Raw genomic sequence first — 17219 nt, 5'->3', positions numbered from 1 at the left:
AGGTGCAGCCTTCTCCAGCTTGTTACCCCGCCTCGGTCCTTTCCCGGCACCCAGTTTCCCGGGCAGGCCCACGGGGCGCACCCCCATGCACTCGCCCCGCTGCCCCCGTCTCTGCCTTCCTGCGGGCCTCTCCGGCTCAAGTGCTCCTTAATTCAGCAGGTGTTTGCAGGGGAGGGAACCTGCTGTCCCCTCCTTCTCCTGCTTACCAGGGCCCTTGGTCTGTGGCCCTCGTGGCCCGGGCGCGGGGCGGCCTCTTGCCGGGCTGCACAGGCACCTCCCGCTCTGCCGGGCCTTCGGGGACTGTTGTCAAACGGTTCTGTATCCCCTGCCCCCTGTTCTGGAACCCAAAGGGGAAACCAGGCCCCCCCGCGGCGGGCGGCGTTCACCCCCCAAGGCGGCGCGGGTTTCACACCTGGGTGTCCCGGGCAGGGGAGCGACGGCGGGGGGGGGGGGGGTCAGCACGGCCGCCCCGAGGCCCCCCTGGAAGCCAGGCGCGGTCACCGCCCTCCGCCTCCCACCACCTGCCCACGGGCCGCAGCTCCTCCCGCTCTGGGCGCTGGGGCTCCGCCCGGGCCTCCCGCCGCCATCAGCCCCCGGACACGGCGGGGGGGGGGGGGCACCCGACGGGACGGGCCGCACCGGGAGGGACCTTGCACCCGGCCAAGGTCGCCGCGGTGGGAGGGGGGAGGGGGCTCCCCGTGCGGCCCGGGGCGCGGCCGCGGGGTGCGGGGGCAGGGCCCGGCGTCAGGGCGACCCCCACCCACCCCGGCCAGGTCCCCCCCGTCGGCTCCCTCCCCCTCCCCCTCCAGCCCCCCCAGGGCCCTCCCGGGCTCCCTCCCCCTCCATCCCCCCAGGTCCCCCCCCCGCCGGCTCCCTCCCCCTCCCCCTCCCCCCCTCCAGCCCCCCCAGGGCCCCCCCCCCGCCGGCTCCCTCCCCCTCCCCCTCCCCCCCTCCAGCCCCCCCAGGGCCCCTCCCCCGGGGCCGCCCCGAGCCGCCGCCTCTTAAGCGCGGCCGCCAGCCGGGTCCCGTCCGGGTGCTGGGTGCTCGGGCGCGGCGCGGCGGGCGGAGATGCCGCGGGCCCCGGACCCCGACGCGCCCCCGACCCTGAGCGTCCGGATGGCCGCGGCGGCGGGGGCGGCCTGCCTGGCGGACCTGCTCACCTTCCCGCTCGACACCGCCAAAGTGCGGCTGCAGGTAGCGCGGCCTCGGCGGCCCGGGCTTGCTGCGCGCTCGGCGGGGGCGCCCAGGGCGGGGCCCGCAGCGCCTGGACGCGGGGGCGGGGGGAGGGAGCCGGTGCCTCCGGGACGCGCGGGGGGGCCGGCGCCTCGGAGCCGGGGAGAGCCGAGAGGCCGGCGCCCGCCGCCACCTGTGCGAGCCGAGCAGGGCGGCCGCCGACGGCAGCCACGGGGCTTCGGGAGGGAGGAGACGCGGCCGGGCGGGCCTGCAAGGAGGAGCCCAGGGGGCAGAAGCCCCGGCCTGGGGCTTGGCGGGGGCAGCGCCCCCCCCCGCCCCCCCCCCGCCCTTGGCGCCGTCCCGGGCCGCTGACCCGCGCCTCTCCTCTCCAGGTCCAAGGGGAAGGCCAGGGCCGGCCCCCCCGGGCCCCCAGGTACCGCGGCGCCCTGGGCACGGTGGCCACCCTGGCGAGGACCGAGGGGCTGCAGAAGCTGTACAGCGGGCTGCCCGCGGGCCTCCAGAGGCAGGTGGGCTTCGCGTCCCTCCGCATCGGCCTCTACGACGGCGTCCGGGACTGGCTCAGCCCGGGCCAGGGAGGTGAGCGGGGCCTTGGGGCGCTGGCCAGACGGCTGCCCACCCCAGCTCGGCACCCACTGCTCCCACTGGAAGGGGGCGCCAGCCACATCCACCTCTGGGGGCAGATCTGTGCGTGCAGCCGTCGCCCGGGGAGTCGTGGAGAGTTTGAGGCCCAGTTTGGACACCTGGAGAAGGGGGAGGGGGGGGCTGCAAAACAGTGTTTGACCCGAGCTCCCCGAGCAGCACAGTCTCCCAGGAGCATCTGCCCAGCATGCCACAAATCCAAGAAAAGAAAGCTAGTAGTTGGGGATCCCTGGGTGGCGCAGCGGTTTGGCGCCTGCCTTTGGCCCAGGGCGTGATCCTGGAGACCCGGGATCGAGTCCCACGTCGGGCTCCCGGTGCATGGAGCCTGCTTCTCCCTCTGCCTGTGTCTCTGCCTCTCTGCCTCTCTCTCTGACTATCATAAAAAAAGAAAGAAAGAAAGAAAAGAAACCTCAAAGAAAGCTAGTAGTTCTAGGGTGCGTGGCGTACCCAGAATTCCTGTCCGTTTAGTGGGCACTTGAGGGCCTCTTATGTCCTGGATGCTATTCTAAGAGCTTCAGATCCATCACCCCTGGAAAGATGCTATTATCTGTATCTTTTAACAAATGGGGGAAACTGAGGCGCAGCTTTTTTTTTTTTTTTTTGATTTTTTAGGACTTGCCCAAGCTCACACAGTTGGAAAGGGGCAGAGCACCAGCTCAAACCCAGGCGGTCCGGCAGCTAACCTCGGTCTCCTAACCAGAGCCGTGGCCTGGGCCCCGCAGTGTGCGTGCGATTCCGTGCGTCGTTCAGTCACTTTGTGAGATACGAAGTGTTAGCCCCAGAGGCAGGTAGGGAAATGATGAGAAAAGTCAAGTAACCTCAAGACCACCCACCCAGCAAAGAGCAGACAATCCAGAGAGAAGACAGGCAATGACAAAACGACTATGTTAAGTGACTACCTGGGCATATTCCATCATTTCTGCTTGAAGTGACCTTAGAGTGGATGTGAAGGTGATCTGGCTGCGACATGGGTCACCCCATTGGTTGCCAGGGTTGCTCTGACTGATGTGGCCGCCTAGATGGGTGTCCCCTTCCTCCCGCACCGCTCCGTGTGTGTCCATCCCAAAGCTGCACGCTCTGTCAGGGGCGGTGGCCTTCCCCGAGAGAGGAGGACCATTCTCTGGCCCAGGGTATACAAGTAGCTGCACCCCCTGCTAGAAGCTGCGGACAAGCTCCTGAGGCCCACTTGTAGGAGAATGTAGGGAGCCAACCTTCCAGGCTCCAGACACATCCAAATGAGGTGCTGTCTGTGGCAGTCTGCCCTTATTATTATTTTTTTAAGTGACCTTAGGATAACATGACTTTATGGGGCAAGTTATAAGTATTAGTTATACAAACATTACCTTGAGTTTTTACACAAATAGTTTCAAAGTAAAGTCTAGATGTTTTGAGATCAATACCGCTCAATATCGATCGAATTGTCCTATTTGTAGATGTAGCATGAGAAGACTCACTAAGGATGTACAGCTGCCCATTCTGGTCGTTTTCCTCACAACTGATTGTTCTAACCACTTGTTGAGCGGGCACTTTAGGTACTAAATCAATAGGACATATTTTGGCAATATTCTACGTTATGCCTATTCCGTGCATTTCATCAGCATTTTTTGAGCTGCCGTGTGCCAGAGACTCTGTTAGACGCATAGATCAGGGGTGTCTGTCCCGGCAAGAGCTATGGGCTGCGAACGGGTTAATAAGATCACCACGGACTATGACTCATGCTCTGTTAGAATTACAGGATGTTGGGACATGAAAGAGGACTGTTTTATCTAGTCTTGGGGGCAGTTGGTGTCTGATTTGAACCTTGAAGGACCAGGAGGCGTAATAAGGTGGACTAGTGAGGGAAGCACTCCCAAGCAGAGTGAAGGTCACGTACAAAGACTCCGGGTCTTTCAGGCAGGAAGGAGCCAGAGCGCAAGGTCCCTTGCAGACAATGCTTAGAAGTGTAGATTTTGTCCTTACAGTGATGGGAAGTCATTGAAAAATGTTAAGCAGGAAAGTGGCACGAGCCATTTCATATATTTGAAAGATTACTTTGGCAGCAGTATCTAGAGGATACGTAGAAAAAGGGCAAGAGGGAGGTTAAGTTAGAAAGTGCAAAACGATCAGGGTAGGCTAAGGCAATGGCAGTAGAGGAGGAGAAGAGAAATCAGATGTAGGAAGGGCACCTGACCACCGAACTTGCTAGGCAACTGGCAGGTGTAAGGGAGGGGCTGAAAGGGGAGATGGCCTCTGAGGTTCTAAAGGTACCAGTCGTGGGGGGAGGGAATATGGACACCGGCTTGGGGGGAAGGTAAGAAATTCACTTGAACATGTGTCAACAAGTAATGTCCAGGCAACACATGAGCTTGGGAGAAATGTCTGGGCCGGACTGCAGGGAGCTACAGGAGGAACCATCCAGAGATGGTCCCAACAGAGCAGAGAGATCCAGGGTGGAAAGGACTGAAATGTGACTGAAGTGCCTGACAGTAGGAGCCCGGGGGTCTCCTCCGCAAGAACATCCAAGGGGCGGTAGCCGAGATGAAGCTGGATTGTGCAGGATGGAGGAGGAAATGGGCATCAGAAGTGAAGACAGGAAGCATGGCCTCTCTCTCAAGGGGCGGGATGGGGGAAATGAGAAGGGGCCTGGGGCCAGGAGGAGTGCATCGGAGTAAGATCATAAATGTGGGCCCAGGGTGAAGGGTGTGGTCAGCATGACCTTGCCAAGTAAAAGATGATGATCTGGTGTATGCTCAGCTCCTGGACAAGCATGATGAGAAAAGCGTACGATCATAAGGTCAGGAGAAGGATTTCTGTACTTTCCAGATGCAGGACAGTACGTTAAGTGCTTTATTGATATTAACTCACACAGTGACTCTATGAGATAGATATTATCTCTATTTTATTTATTTATTTATTTATTTATTTATGATAGTCACAGAGAGAGAGAGGCAGAGAGGCAGAGACACAGGCAGAGGGAGAAGCAGGCTCCATGCACCGGGAGCCCGACGTGGGACTCGATCCTGGGTCTCCAGGATCGCGCCCTGGGCCAAAGGCAGGCGCCAAACCGCTGCGCCACCCAGGGATCCCCGATATTATCTCTATTTTGCAGATTCGGAAACAGACAGACTGAGAAAGTCCTTGATGAGTAGATGTTCTTGATCCCTACTTTAATGATAGGAATTATTGATATGATAGGGGGAGGGAGGCTCCAAGACTATTTATAGTTTATTAAATATTATCTGTCTTGAGTACCCTAAACTCATTTTTCAGATTTTCAAATCGAAAACCACTTTCTTCACTCTTTTTTGGAATTTTTCTTCCTTTTGTAACCTGTTGTAGCCTCATACCGCTTGACATCCCATACGAAGGCAGTTTGTCCACTTGGGATTCTCCTAAAACCCCTAAGTCTGATAATTAACATTACCATTGATGAGAGGAAGGCTAAGCCTCATTGGCGACCACGAGTCCCTCGTCCCAACTGGAAAATACTGAAAAAAAGAGCTAAACCTAGGAAAGAACTAAGCACTGTTTAGATAGGCATTGTGTTTTCTTTGTCCTTGCAAGTTTTTACTGTTTAAAAACATTCTAATCAACTTTGAAGTTTCTAGCCCTAAAGTGATTTCGTGCATACCTAGTACATGATCATCACGCGCGCGAGCATTAGGGAAATAGAAAAGATATGAGCATACAAAAATAGAACCACCAAAATTAAAAAGGCGTAGAATTGTACCCTGGGTCTTGTTACAGATATATTTTTTTCATTTTTGCTTGGTAAAAATCTTTTCTCTCTGGGTAGCAACAGCTAGTTTAGGAAGCAGGATCTCCGCTGGTGTAATGACGGGAGGAGCAGCAGTGTTCCTAGGGCAACCCACTGAGGTCGTGAAGGTGAGACTTCAAGCACAGAGCCATCTGCATGGCCGCACACCTCGGTACACCGGCACTTACAATGCCTACAGAATCATAGCCACCACGGAGGGCCTGACGGGCCTTTGGAAAGGTAACTGACTTCAAGGTGAAGTTTATCGTTATTAAAACACGTACACCCTGTGAGCACCTTATCACATAATGGAGCTATTAAACATTCTCTTTTTTCTAGGGACTACTCCCAACCTGATGAGAAATGTCATCATCAATTGTACGGAGCTAGTCACGTATGACCTAATGAAGGAGGCCCTTGTGGAAAACCACCTACTAGCAGGTAACGTCCGATTATTATATATAGAAAACCCGTTGGTCTGCACGTTTACAATTTCATCTTGGAGCTTCTCTGGCCACATTGTACTGAATCCCTGAATTGTAACAGTTAAAAGATTAAGTGATTTTGAGTGCTAGATACAACTTTGAAGCAAAAACAAAAAACAAAAAACAAAAAACAAACCCACAACATTAAGTGTTAGGAGTTTGGCTGCAACGAAATTTTTTTTTTTGCGACAAAAAGTTTAACTGTGATTCTTACATCAGCATAATTCTCATTTAATACTAATATATGGGACTTTCATGAGCATGTTATTCTTTATACAGCCTGACTCAGGGGGTGAGTCCATCCCACACTGTATCCAAATGGGCTGGTTGTGTAAGGAGCTCAGCAGTGTTTTCATCCGAAAAGTAGTAGCATTGGTTAGGTCCCTGAGATATTCTAACAGGTTCTCGAGACATTGAAATGCTCCTTGGACAATGACTTTAATTCCATAAAAAAGTATTTGTGATGCCTATGTATCAGGCATTATGCCATTCCCAAAGGGCACAGAGAAGACTGACAGATTATTTTCTTAAAACATAATCCACTGTGCCATGTACTGTTTGTCATCTTTTCTGGTAACAATAAGTAGAACCTTCCTTGTTGTAATTAATTAATTAATCAATTAATTTTTAAAGATTTTATTTATTTATCCATGAGAGACACAGAGAGGCAGAGACACAGGCAGAGGGAGAAGCAGGCTCCATGCAGGGAGCCCGACGTGGGACTCGATCCCGGGACCCGGGGTCACGCCCTGGGCCGAAGGCAGGTGCTCAACCACTGAGCCTCCCGGGTGCCCCGTATTTTATTTGCTTAGAAGACATCCACACTGGTCTCCCGATATCATCACGTTTACAAAGATCTAATAGACAAATAAAAGCTAGAAGCTTCTTCCAAAAGTCTGATGCTAACCTGTTTCATTGATCCGTTTTAGATGACCTACCCTGCCACTTCCTATCAGCTCTTGTTGCTGGATTTTGCACAACCGTTCTCTCCTCTCCGGTGGATGTGGTAAAAACCAGATTTGTTAATTCTGTACCAGAACAGTACACAAGTGTGCCCAACTGTGCAATGACAATGCTCACCAAGGAAGGACCATTGGCTTTTTTCAAAGGGTAGGATATGGTCTTCTCTCTCTATGATGCTATCTTTGGGGTATCTGTGTGCCTTGTCTGAGTAGTTTGACCAGCCTTAGACTATGCTGTATACTTAGTGTCTATTTTTTCTTGCCCTAACCGTCTCCAATTCACCAATTCCACTGGGCCAGAAAATCAGAAACTGTAATATTAAAATTTTCTCAACCTTGATCAGAGACTCACTTAAATTCAGCGACCTTTTGCTTGGTCCCAACCTATTGGGAATGTGGACAGCATTTTGCCTTCTCAGGTCTAGGGAACTCTAAAAGGAAGGGAAAGCATAATAGAGGGCTACAAGAAAACAAGATGTGATTTTTCACTATTAAAATTTTTTAAAGTTTTTATTTTAATTCCAGTTAGTTGATTTTAGTGTTGTATTAGTTTCAGGTGTGCACTACAGTGATTCCACACTTCCGTATATCACCCAGTGCTCATCACAACAAGTGCCGTCCTTAATCCCCATCGCCCATTTCTCCCATCCTTCCACTCCCCTCCCCTCTGGTAACCATCAGTTTATTCTCTGTAGTTAAGAGTCTGTTTCTTGATCTGTCTGTTTCTCTCTTATTATTCTTCTTTGCTTGTTTGTTTCTTAAATTCCACATATGAGTCAAATCATATGGTATTTGTCTTCTTTGACTTACTTCATTTAGCAAATACTCTCTAGCTCTATCTGCATCATTGCAACTGGCAAGGTTTCATTTTTTTTATGGCTGAATAATACATTCTTGTGTGTGTGTGTGTGTGTGTGTGTGTGTGTGAGTGTGTATCTTCATCAATCAGTGGACACTTGCGCTACTTCCATATTTTGGCTATTGTAAATAATGCTGCTATAAACATAGGGGTGCATGTATCCTTTTTTAAAAAGATTTTATTTATTTATTCATGTATCCTTTTTTTTAAAGATTTTATTTATTCTCTCTCATGAATAAATAAAATCTTAAAAAAAACTAGTATTGTGTAGTAGACCACATTTTCCATTAAGCAGTCATTTATTGGATACTACCTTCCTAAGAAAATGCAGAATGAATTAATTCACATATATACTCTATAAGGATTAAACTAGGATAACATAGCAACCTCTATAACCCTTTAACATCGTAAGGCAAAAAAATAAAATAAACTAAAATAAAATCGTAAGGCAATGCCTCAAACTTTACAAAATAAGCATAAATGCACCATACATTTTATACAAAAGGTTCTCAATTCATCATAATCAGCATTAATGAGACATTAACACAAATGAAATACATTATAAAATTAATTTAGAATGGGATCTCAGTTATTAACCGTTAACCATTTGGTCCACTTTCTCCTCTTCTTCTTTCAATGGTCTCCTACCTCCCATTCAGAAAGCAGAGCAAAAGAAAGCAAAAATTTCCCCGCTCTTCTAAAAAGGTATTTGGAAATGCCCCTTCAAAAGGGACATGTGCTTTGGTTTGTTGGAAAAGCAGGCTGTTTATGTATTTGGGTAGATGTGATCATCTGGGTTTTTTTTTTTAACATTTTATTTATTTATTCATGAGAGACACACAGAAAGAGGCAGAGAGACACAGGCAGAGGGAGCAGCAGGCTCCATGCAGGGAGCCCGACGTGGGACTCGATCCCAGGACCCCGGGGTCGGGCCCTGAGCCGACAACCATTGAGTCCCCCAGGTGCCACCGGATTTTGTTTTTGAAGCAGTATTAGACAGCCAGATGAGACATTATCACAGGCATAAGAATAGGTTCGTATATCATACGAATAGGCTCTAAGTGCCTTTATTTGAGAAGAGTGGTGCAACGGGAAACATAAGCTGTCGGTGCAATAATAACTTTAAGAATTCTAACAGACAATGACGACCTGCACTTTTCTAGATTTGTACCTTCCTTCTTGCGACTCGGATCCTGGAACGTCATTATGTTTGTGTGCTTTGAACAGCTGAAGCGAGAACTGATGAAGTCAGGGCGGACCGTGGACTGTGCCACATAATCGTCTTCAGGAAAAGGCTGTACCACACCAGTGACAATCTGCAGACCAGACAACTGAAAACCAAAATAAACAAAACAAAACAAAAACAAAAACAAAAACACACCCAACAAAAAAACCAACAAAACAAAACCAAACCAAACAAAAATACCTCTTCCCTTTACTTCTCCCTAAGAAGATAAAGGAATTCTGATAGAGAGTTTTGGGCTTTTGAAGCAAAGCTCAGTATTTGTTTCTCGTGCCTTCTGTTCTCAGTGTTTTAGGAGGGAGAAGGCAAAAGGCTCAGCGTGCACCCCGACACAGGCAATGTGCAAACAGATGACTGCATTTGATTGGCTGTTTTGAGAGGGGGGAGTCTTACGATTGAATATGAAGAAATGTTACATATTTTAACTCTAATTCAGGTTGACAGAATTGGAAAACGGAGTGGTGCCTTTTATGTTGATAAATACTCAAAGATGAACAGTTATCAAGGAAAATGCTGCTGTTTCCTTTTAACTTGTTAACCCAGTTGTCCATTAATATATTCAATAAAGTACTGCTAATACCTTTGAACGTTTGCCATTGCGGATCTATATCTGATTGATCTGATTGTAAAACGTGCGGTTCCCCTAGATGACGAAACCGCCCCATAGCAAGTGGAAAGGTCTTTAGAATCAATAAGCATAAACTGCCTTTACATGTAATTGGTACAGATTTTTAATTTTTGGAGTCTATATTTTATGGCATTTATAGCAACTTCCAAGACGCTGTAATCACTTGGGCATATCGTTATTAGAATCGTAATATCTACCCCAGAATTACAGAATTTTTGAGCCAGAAGGCACCTTTGGTTAGATAGAAGAACAGTCAGATTTCTAGTGAGATAAAAACGAATCTTCACGGCATCTTCCCAGCAAAGCTAAATTTATCATTAACACGTGCGGTAATCTTTTTTCTCGGGGCCCCCAAACTGGGGAAAGGGGAGACAGGGAAAGAATAAACAAGGGACTAAAAAAGAAGTAGCCAAAAGCCAAAAACCAAGACTGTGAGAAAGGCCCGGAAGCCCCCGGCTTGTCAGGCAGCTCTGTTTTAATCAGCCCCACACTGTGTCTACTGCTGTGTTTTTTCTCCTTGACATTATGAGGTTTTCCTGGTGCTTATTTCCCCTATTTTCACCTGTAGAAGCATCTTGTAGCAGACGGCTGCGACATCTCTCGTCTCTCACCTTGATCTCACCCCTCTAGCGCCTGGCGGCCTGACCTCCTGTTGTCCCGTCGGCATCTCCATAGGGTCTTCTCCTGGCCCCCGAGCATCCGTGTGTTCTCCTGGGCCCCGAGCCATCCGTGTGCCTGTGCGTGGCGTGCTAGAGGAACAGGGAAATAACACAGCCCGGGAGCGGCCCTTACCCAGTAACTGATGGGAGTTTGTCTGTGAATACTTCAGTCCCCTCGCCCTCACCCAAGGACTCAAAGTCCAGTTGACTTAACACAAAAACCCTCCATGGGATGACTTGCCTCTCTCGGTTCCCCACTCCCTTAGCAGTGTTTCCTGGGATCCCCTCCCAGATGGCTGACAAGTCCTTGTTGCAAGGTCTGATTCTGGGGGAATCCAAACGAAAGCTAACCACAACCTCAGAGTAGCACGCTTCTGTCCCAAATAGGGAAGAAAACATTAAAGACCGTTTCTTGGCTGTCAGGCAACAGGCAATAGTGACAAGGTGCTTCCCCTTGATCAAACTGTAGTCAGGCTCCTCTGAGCTGCCTTTTTCTACTAAATGCTTCTTAGGCATGTCTTCAAGAGCCCAATTTTAGCAAGAATCGGGCTAAATAGACTTATCCAGAATCCCTCATCCTTGATAAATGATCACCCTTGATAATTGGTCAAAAGTTCCTCATCTACCCTCGATATCAGGTTGATTCTCTTGGGTTTCCTATATACACATTTAGAGCATTTATGAATAATAACTTGTCTTTCCTCCCACCTGTTTTACTGCTCTGGCTAGGACCTCTAACACAATTTTGAATAGACGTGCTGTGACAATTTGGATTATTCATCAAATGTTCACCCCTTAGGCCTCCCGGATAGAGCACATTTCCTTGTTCCATTGATGTTGGGTTTGACCACGAGACTTGCTATATGACCGAGGGAACGTGGACATGATGCGAGCAAAGGCCTCAAATACCTGTGAGCCACTGGGCTTCTTCTTGTGCTTCTGCTGCGCAAAGAGCATGGCTCAGGTCGCCCACTGGTCCCAGAGGAGTAAGCCACGTGGAGCTGAAAGGAACTCCACCCAGGACCTGGATTTAAGGCCAGCTGAGATCAGCAAGGCTGCCTGCCTGGTTAGCCTGCCCATGTGTGAGGAGGAAATGCTTTTTTTGTAGGCCATTAAGATTTTAGTGTGATTGTTATACATTGTTATTGTGGCAAAAACTGATATAAGTGGTGATCCCGACGTTTCACCATTAAATACATTTGCTAATGGGCAGCCCGGGGGGCTCAGCGGTTTAGCGCAGCCTTCAGCCCGGGGTGTGATCCTGGAGACCCGGGATCGAGTCCCACATCCGGCTCCCTGCAGGGAGCCTCCTTCTCCCTCTGCCTGTGTCTCTGCCTCTTTCTCTGTGTCTCTCATGAATAAATTTTTTTAAAATATATATATTTGCTATTATTTTATAGAGACGTTTTATAAAATTAAGGTGACCCCCCCTATTTCTCATTTGCTGTTTTTAACATGAATGGATGTTGAATTGTCATCAAATGCTTTTTCTGCAACTTTTAAATTATGTGATTTTTCCAATGTTAATGTGGTAAATTTCATTAATTTTATTCTGGGAATTAACCCAACTGAGCTATAATTGGTCACACATTAAAACAGCATATCTAGGGCAGCCTGGGTGGCTCAGCGGTTTAGCGCTGCCTTCAGCCCAGGGCGTGATCCTGGAGACCCGGGATCGAGTCCCACGTCGGGCTCCCTGCATGGAGCCTGCTTCTCCTTCTGCCTGGGTCTCTGCCTCTCTTTCATGAATAAATAATAAATATTTTTTTAAAAAAACAGCATATCTATATGTAGTTATTACTGATTTACTACACTTATCGCTGGATTTCAGTGTGCTTCTATTTTATTCAGGATTACTGCATCTAAAGTGACACTGGCATACAATTATTCTTTCTCATTCTGTTCTGGTTGGATTTATTAAGATTATGATAGTTTCGTGAATTATAGGGTGTCCACACTTCATTATTTAGAAGAGATTGTGAAAACTGTCATTGTTTTATTCTTAAATGTGTTAACTCACCAGTGCAAGCCACCCAGAGCTGTAGGTCTTTCCATGGAAAATTTTAATTGCTGAATCCACTCGAATAGTGCTAGAACTTTTTGCTTACCTATTTCTTCTTGTACAATTTTGTTTTGCTAAGTATATTTTTTCTAGAAATGTTTATATTTCATCTAAATTTTCAAATTTTGAGGTTATCCTTAATACATTTTATTTTCAGTATTTGCAGGATCTGTGGTGATGGTTCATATTTTATTCTTGATATCATTGTTTGCTTTCTTCCTTATTCTTAATTTATCTCGCCCAGGTTTATCAGTCTTACTAGTCTTTTCAAGCAACAACTTTTTACTTCTGATGCCATGCATCTGGGCTCTGGCCTTTAGTATTTCCATCTTTATTTTTAGGTTTATTTTGTCCTTGGCCAAACTCCTTGACATGACTACTTTCTTTAATTTTCAGCCATTCTTTCTTTAACATACATTTAAAACTATAATCAGTACTAACTTTAATAAGTACTGCTTTTGCTGTATCCAACCAGTGACATATGTAGTATTTTTTAGTTCAAAATAAGACACACACACATACCCAGAGGAATGCTCTGCAGCTGTAAATAAACAGAATAAGGAAGTTTTGTATTAATATAAAAATGTACCTAAGATACATTGCTAAGTACAGCATACTGCAGTGCAGTATGAATTACTCCTATCCTTTGTAAGAATGGAGGGTGGGAGTGGTAGCTTCTTTTCTGGTCTTATAACCTATTGTTGTTACCCAGTAACATCTTAAATAGGTAATTAGTGGATGAGTTAAAATCACAAAAATAAAAATTTTCTGTGTATTCTCATTTACTCTATAGGGACATGATTAAAGGATTAAATAAAGGCACTATTTCATGAATACAAAGGACTTAAATAAGGGATGAGGAGGGTGGGGAAACACAGAAAGATTAACAGAAAGGCTTATAACAATTTTGACACATTTTTTTATTTGTTCACAACATTCCGAACAAAATGACATCACATTTCGACTATTGCTTTTACATAAGAAGTTAATTGTTTTATCCAAAGTAGACAAAAATCTATTTCTTTAAGTTGCCAACCAGCACTTTTTCCCCCAGGGAAAGCCACTGCTTATTTTTTGAATACATTAACAGAAACATAGATTTTGCCCTATAATTTAAAAAAAAAAAATTGCCCTATAATAGTTGAGTCTTACCTGAACTACATTTAAATTTTTTTCTTGTCAAAAGCTGAAGCCAGAAAAAGACAAAACAAAACAAGCTCATTCATGATTTCTCTCAGATGTTTAAGTCCATTAATCTTTGTTAATAATCTGCTTGTGTGGAGAGGTTCATAAATGTGAAAAAGGAAAGTAAGCCTCTCCAGACTTGTTCACAGAGAAGCTGGGTGGACCATTTATCCTGAGAAAATAGCTGCTGGACCCCAATCGTTAATTCAAGGAGGATAATAAACATTATTGCTCTCCAAGCCAAACCTCTTCTGTTCTGAGCCATCACAGTGTGTGATCTTTCCTGCTCTGGCAATGAGCATTCCGCTTTTCACTCATGTAATCCTGCTCCTTTGAGCAAATCTTTGACCAAGTTCAATTTCACTGAATACAAAGGGGAGAAACAGTACATAAACAGTTATTAATACTGGAATAAAAATGGAGACTACATATGTTTTTCACATAGAAAAATACATACAAATCCAAGTAGTTGTTAAAGTAGAAAAAAAGCAGGATGGGCATTTTGAAGGAAAAGATCTTGTTTTCTCAACTGGTGCCAGTAAGACACTGATTTTATATCTAACTATCCCACCATATTTATATACAAAGAGAGGCTGGTCTAGGGTCACTGATATCCCGGTATCCCCTGATTTCTCTTATTTCCTTAAAGATTGTCTTTCAGAACATGTTTGAACCACAACCAGTGTACTTATTTTCTTACACTATTCTTGTCACTGGCACACTCTCTTCGACCTGGCACATACAAAAATTCTTTTCGGTATCGATTCACTTTTCTGATGCTAAAGCAAACATAATTTTCCTGCTACTTCAAACCTATCACTACTTTGGTATTTTATTTATTATTATAGAAACAGGTAAGATTCTAAATATGGATTTTTAAGACTACATAAAATTCTAACATACATAAGTTGAAAGCAAGGAAAAGTAGGAAGGTACACACAATTATGTTTTTCTTTTCATGTATGTCACTATGTTACATTCTAATCTACAAGTGGGGACACTTAGCTTGGCTTCCAGACTATCAAACATTAGAATTCATTGGTAGCTTTTAGACCAATTCACTACAGGACTTCTGAAATGGTTACTGATTATTTTAAGCAAAAACAGGACAATATCTATATTGTACAAACAGAGATGATTTAAAGAACATATTATTGACCAAACTTTCCAATGACATTCTTAAAGTTTTTTTTCCTCCCTAGAAGGGGAAAAATTTACTTAAAAAATTTCCCCTTCCACAGTTGGATCATTCTTTATGAGGCATACTGACAAAGGTTTACATCAGTTCAAGACCTCAGCTTTGAAAAATTAAAATATGAGTATTTTCAGCATGAAAATTAAAAAACTAACAGAATTGCTTTCCATGTAAGAGTAAACACTTCTATAGAAAACGAACTTTAATGGTTAGCACCTGATCCTTACCAGGATTTTGCTACATTTCCTATAACTCTAGAGCTGGATAATAAAGCACTGAAAACACTAAAAAAAAAAAAAAAAAAAAAGATAATCCCAAGATTGAGAGGTCTCCTATAAGAAACCAATTTTTAAATTCCTGTGATACTCAAACACTAAACCAACCATGTTTATAATAAAATGAACCCAATTTTTAAAAGTTTTATCCTGCTGAGAAAGTAACAGTTTAAATGCTGGGCTTTCAATGTACGTGCTATACAGCACTGCTTCTGTATTTTTCCTCTCGGATATTTTTTTTAATCGCTCTTCTCTTTGGCACGTTTGCAGAGAGAAGTCTGTCAATAGACATGAACAAATACTGCAAGTCTCGGGCTGTGTTATACCATGTGAGTCAGTCCTTAAACACTTGATATATATACCATGTTAAAAGATGTGCCCTTATGTTTAAATAATGTCTTTAACAGGCTGGTTTCTGTAGGATTTAAGAAGAACTTAGTTATCAGACAAATTATCTTTAAACCTTTTTACTTTTGCTAAGAGTACAAATCTCTAAAACACACAAGGAAGAAATTATTCCCGATAGAATCTCATCATTATATAATCCTTGATAGCACTTGATGCCCTCCTGAGATTTGAGAATAAAGCTATACGAAATGCACAGTCATCATCCTCAGGCTACTTTAGAATCCCACAGACCATTAACGCAAAGAATACCCATAAAATCGCACACCATTATCTAGAAACACTATGGAGGCAAAGCAAAAAGAAGCAACAGTTAACAGTAAGTAAAACAAACCAACAGTGTTTAACGGGTATTTTTTAAAAGCTTTAAGTTTTCCTTTTGTTTAAGTTCAAAGACAGCTTTATTGGAATAGCCACTGTCCTTTGAATACAGTCAAGATTTTCTTAGCAAACACACCTCTTTTTCATAAACACTCACAGGTAGAGAAGCCTCATAAAAGGCCCCACACCAAGCACTAACTACAGTCCTTTTCGTCGTACAGCTGATTGAAAAGCAAATACTGAAGATGACAAAATGCCTTTAAGTTTTAAAATACCCCTGTGATATTTTCAAGTGTGGTATTTAACAACAGAAAGGTAGTCACCAATACTGTCATTCTTTCATTATCTATAATGCTAAATATTCAGAGAAAACAAAGGGGAAGAGGTCATGATTCTTCATCCTGTCTGACATATCTATGCTTTTTGCTACTAATGAAGCGACATTAGGACATGTGATTGAGATGCAAGCAAAGAAAGCCATGAAGAACTACTCTCCCTGTTAATTAACCTAGGAAGAAAACAAGACGAAGGAAATAGACAATCACTTCCAAACTAAAACACAAGAAGACTTCAGAGTTCTGTAAAGAGACTGACTTGATAGCTACAACACATAAAAATGAAAACCGATTTTTACACATTTTAATCGACCAATTTGATACGAATACCTGATTTATACTTTTACACTAAATGGGCTAAGTCCCAAGTTCCAAACTGTAGTTCACAGGCCTCTACAGAAGGATCTTTGGAAGGATAAGGTACCTTTGGAGAACAGTGTATAAACGACTGTAAACATACACTGATTGTCCGCTAGCTTTCTTAAATAGAATTTCTGAAATATTTTTGTAGGAAAGTATATATAAGGAGTGTAATTGATCAGATAATTTCTATTACAACATATAAATTCTGTTGTGTGTGCAAAATGTGGTAGAAATAGAAGATACTATGGATGATTCATATTTTTAAAGTAAGTGATACATTACAATCCAGTAAGAGTCCTTTAATCTTTTCATGAAACTTCTCTCTATACATGTTGAAATACATAATGCTTTCTGGCTTTTCTTCAAACCAAAACTTGTCAAATTCATAGACAAGGTAACCTGCAGTTAAAGAAAAATAAAACATAAATACAGTGCTCAAGGAAATCACAACGAAAACATCTCATTTTAAAGTGCAGAACCATCTTTTAAATTCCACATTAAGTTATAATAGTCAGACCCTAGGACCCAGCAATTGCACTACTAGGTAATTTATCCAAAGGATAAAAAAATAGTGATCCGAAGGGGCACGTGCACCCCAACATTTACAGCAGCAAAGTCCACAATAGCCAAACTATGGAAAGAGCTCAGATGTCCATCGACAGACAAATGGATA

General features: G+C 44.9%; 2 protein-coding genes across 4 annotated transcripts in view; one reads left to right on the top strand and one right to left on the bottom strand.

Moving 5' to 3' along the window:
- Positions 1 to 1023: 1023 nt before the first annotated feature.
- UCP1 (uncoupling protein 1) lies at positions 1024 to 9705 on the top strand. 2 transcript variants are annotated; one of them, XM_055317031.1, is made up of 6 exons: positions 1024 to 1194; positions 1566 to 1770; positions 5615 to 5809; positions 5909 to 6010; positions 6984 to 7164; positions 9039 to 9705. In XM_055317031.1, exons 1-6 carry the CDS (start codon positions 1069 to 1071, stop codon positions 9151 to 9153), a joined length of 924 nt encoding a protein of 307 aa, XP_055173006.1. In that variant the 5' UTR covers positions 1024 to 1068; the 3' UTR covers positions 9154 to 9705. The 2 variants fall into 2 exon arrangements, with proteins under 2 accessions (XP_055173006.1, XP_055173005.1); XM_055317030.1 differs by having other exon boundaries at positions 5609 to 5809.
- A 3664-nt stretch (positions 9706 to 13369) lies between these two features.
- ELMOD2 (ELMO domain containing 2) overlaps positions 13370 to 17219 on the bottom strand; it is a 28625-nt gene continuing 24775 nt past the window's right edge. The window contains exon 9 of one of the 2 annotated variants that reach the window (XM_055317046.1): positions 13370 to 16945. In XM_055317046.1, the coding sequence (XP_055173021.1) occupies positions 16800 to 16945 (146 nt within the window). In that variant the 3' untranslated portion in view covers positions 13370 to 16799. The remainder of the gene's footprint in view (positions 16946 to 17219) is intronic. The other variant, XM_055317048.1, reaches the window with a different exon arrangement.

The sequence above is a fragment of the Nyctereutes procyonoides genome, unplaced genomic scaffold, assembly GCF_905146905.1.
Source record: "Nyctereutes procyonoides isolate TBG_1078 unplaced genomic scaffold, NYPRO_anot_genome, whole genome shotgun sequence".
NCBI lineage: Eukaryota > Metazoa > Chordata > Mammalia > Carnivora > Canidae > Nyctereutes > Nyctereutes procyonoides.
Note: the sequence above shows the minus strand (reverse complement) of the source record. Positions and strands in the feature narration are given on the sequence as shown.

What these genes read in the sequence shown, in the direction of transcription:
- UCP1 (XM_055317030.1), top strand. Translation starts at nt 1,069, where the DNA reads ATGCCGCGGGCCCCGGACCCCGACGCGCCCCCGACCCTGAGCGTCCGG. An exon ending in GCTCAGCCCGGGCCAGGGAG is followed by an intron (nt 1,771 to 5,608) that starts GTGAGCGGGGCC and finishes CTCTCTGGGTAG; the next exon opens with CAACAGCTAGTTTAGGAAGC. An exon ending in CCTGACGGGCCTTTGGAAAG is followed by an intron (nt 5,810 to 5,908) that starts GTAACTGACTTC and finishes TCTTTTTTCTAG; the next exon opens with GGACTACTCCCAACCTGATG.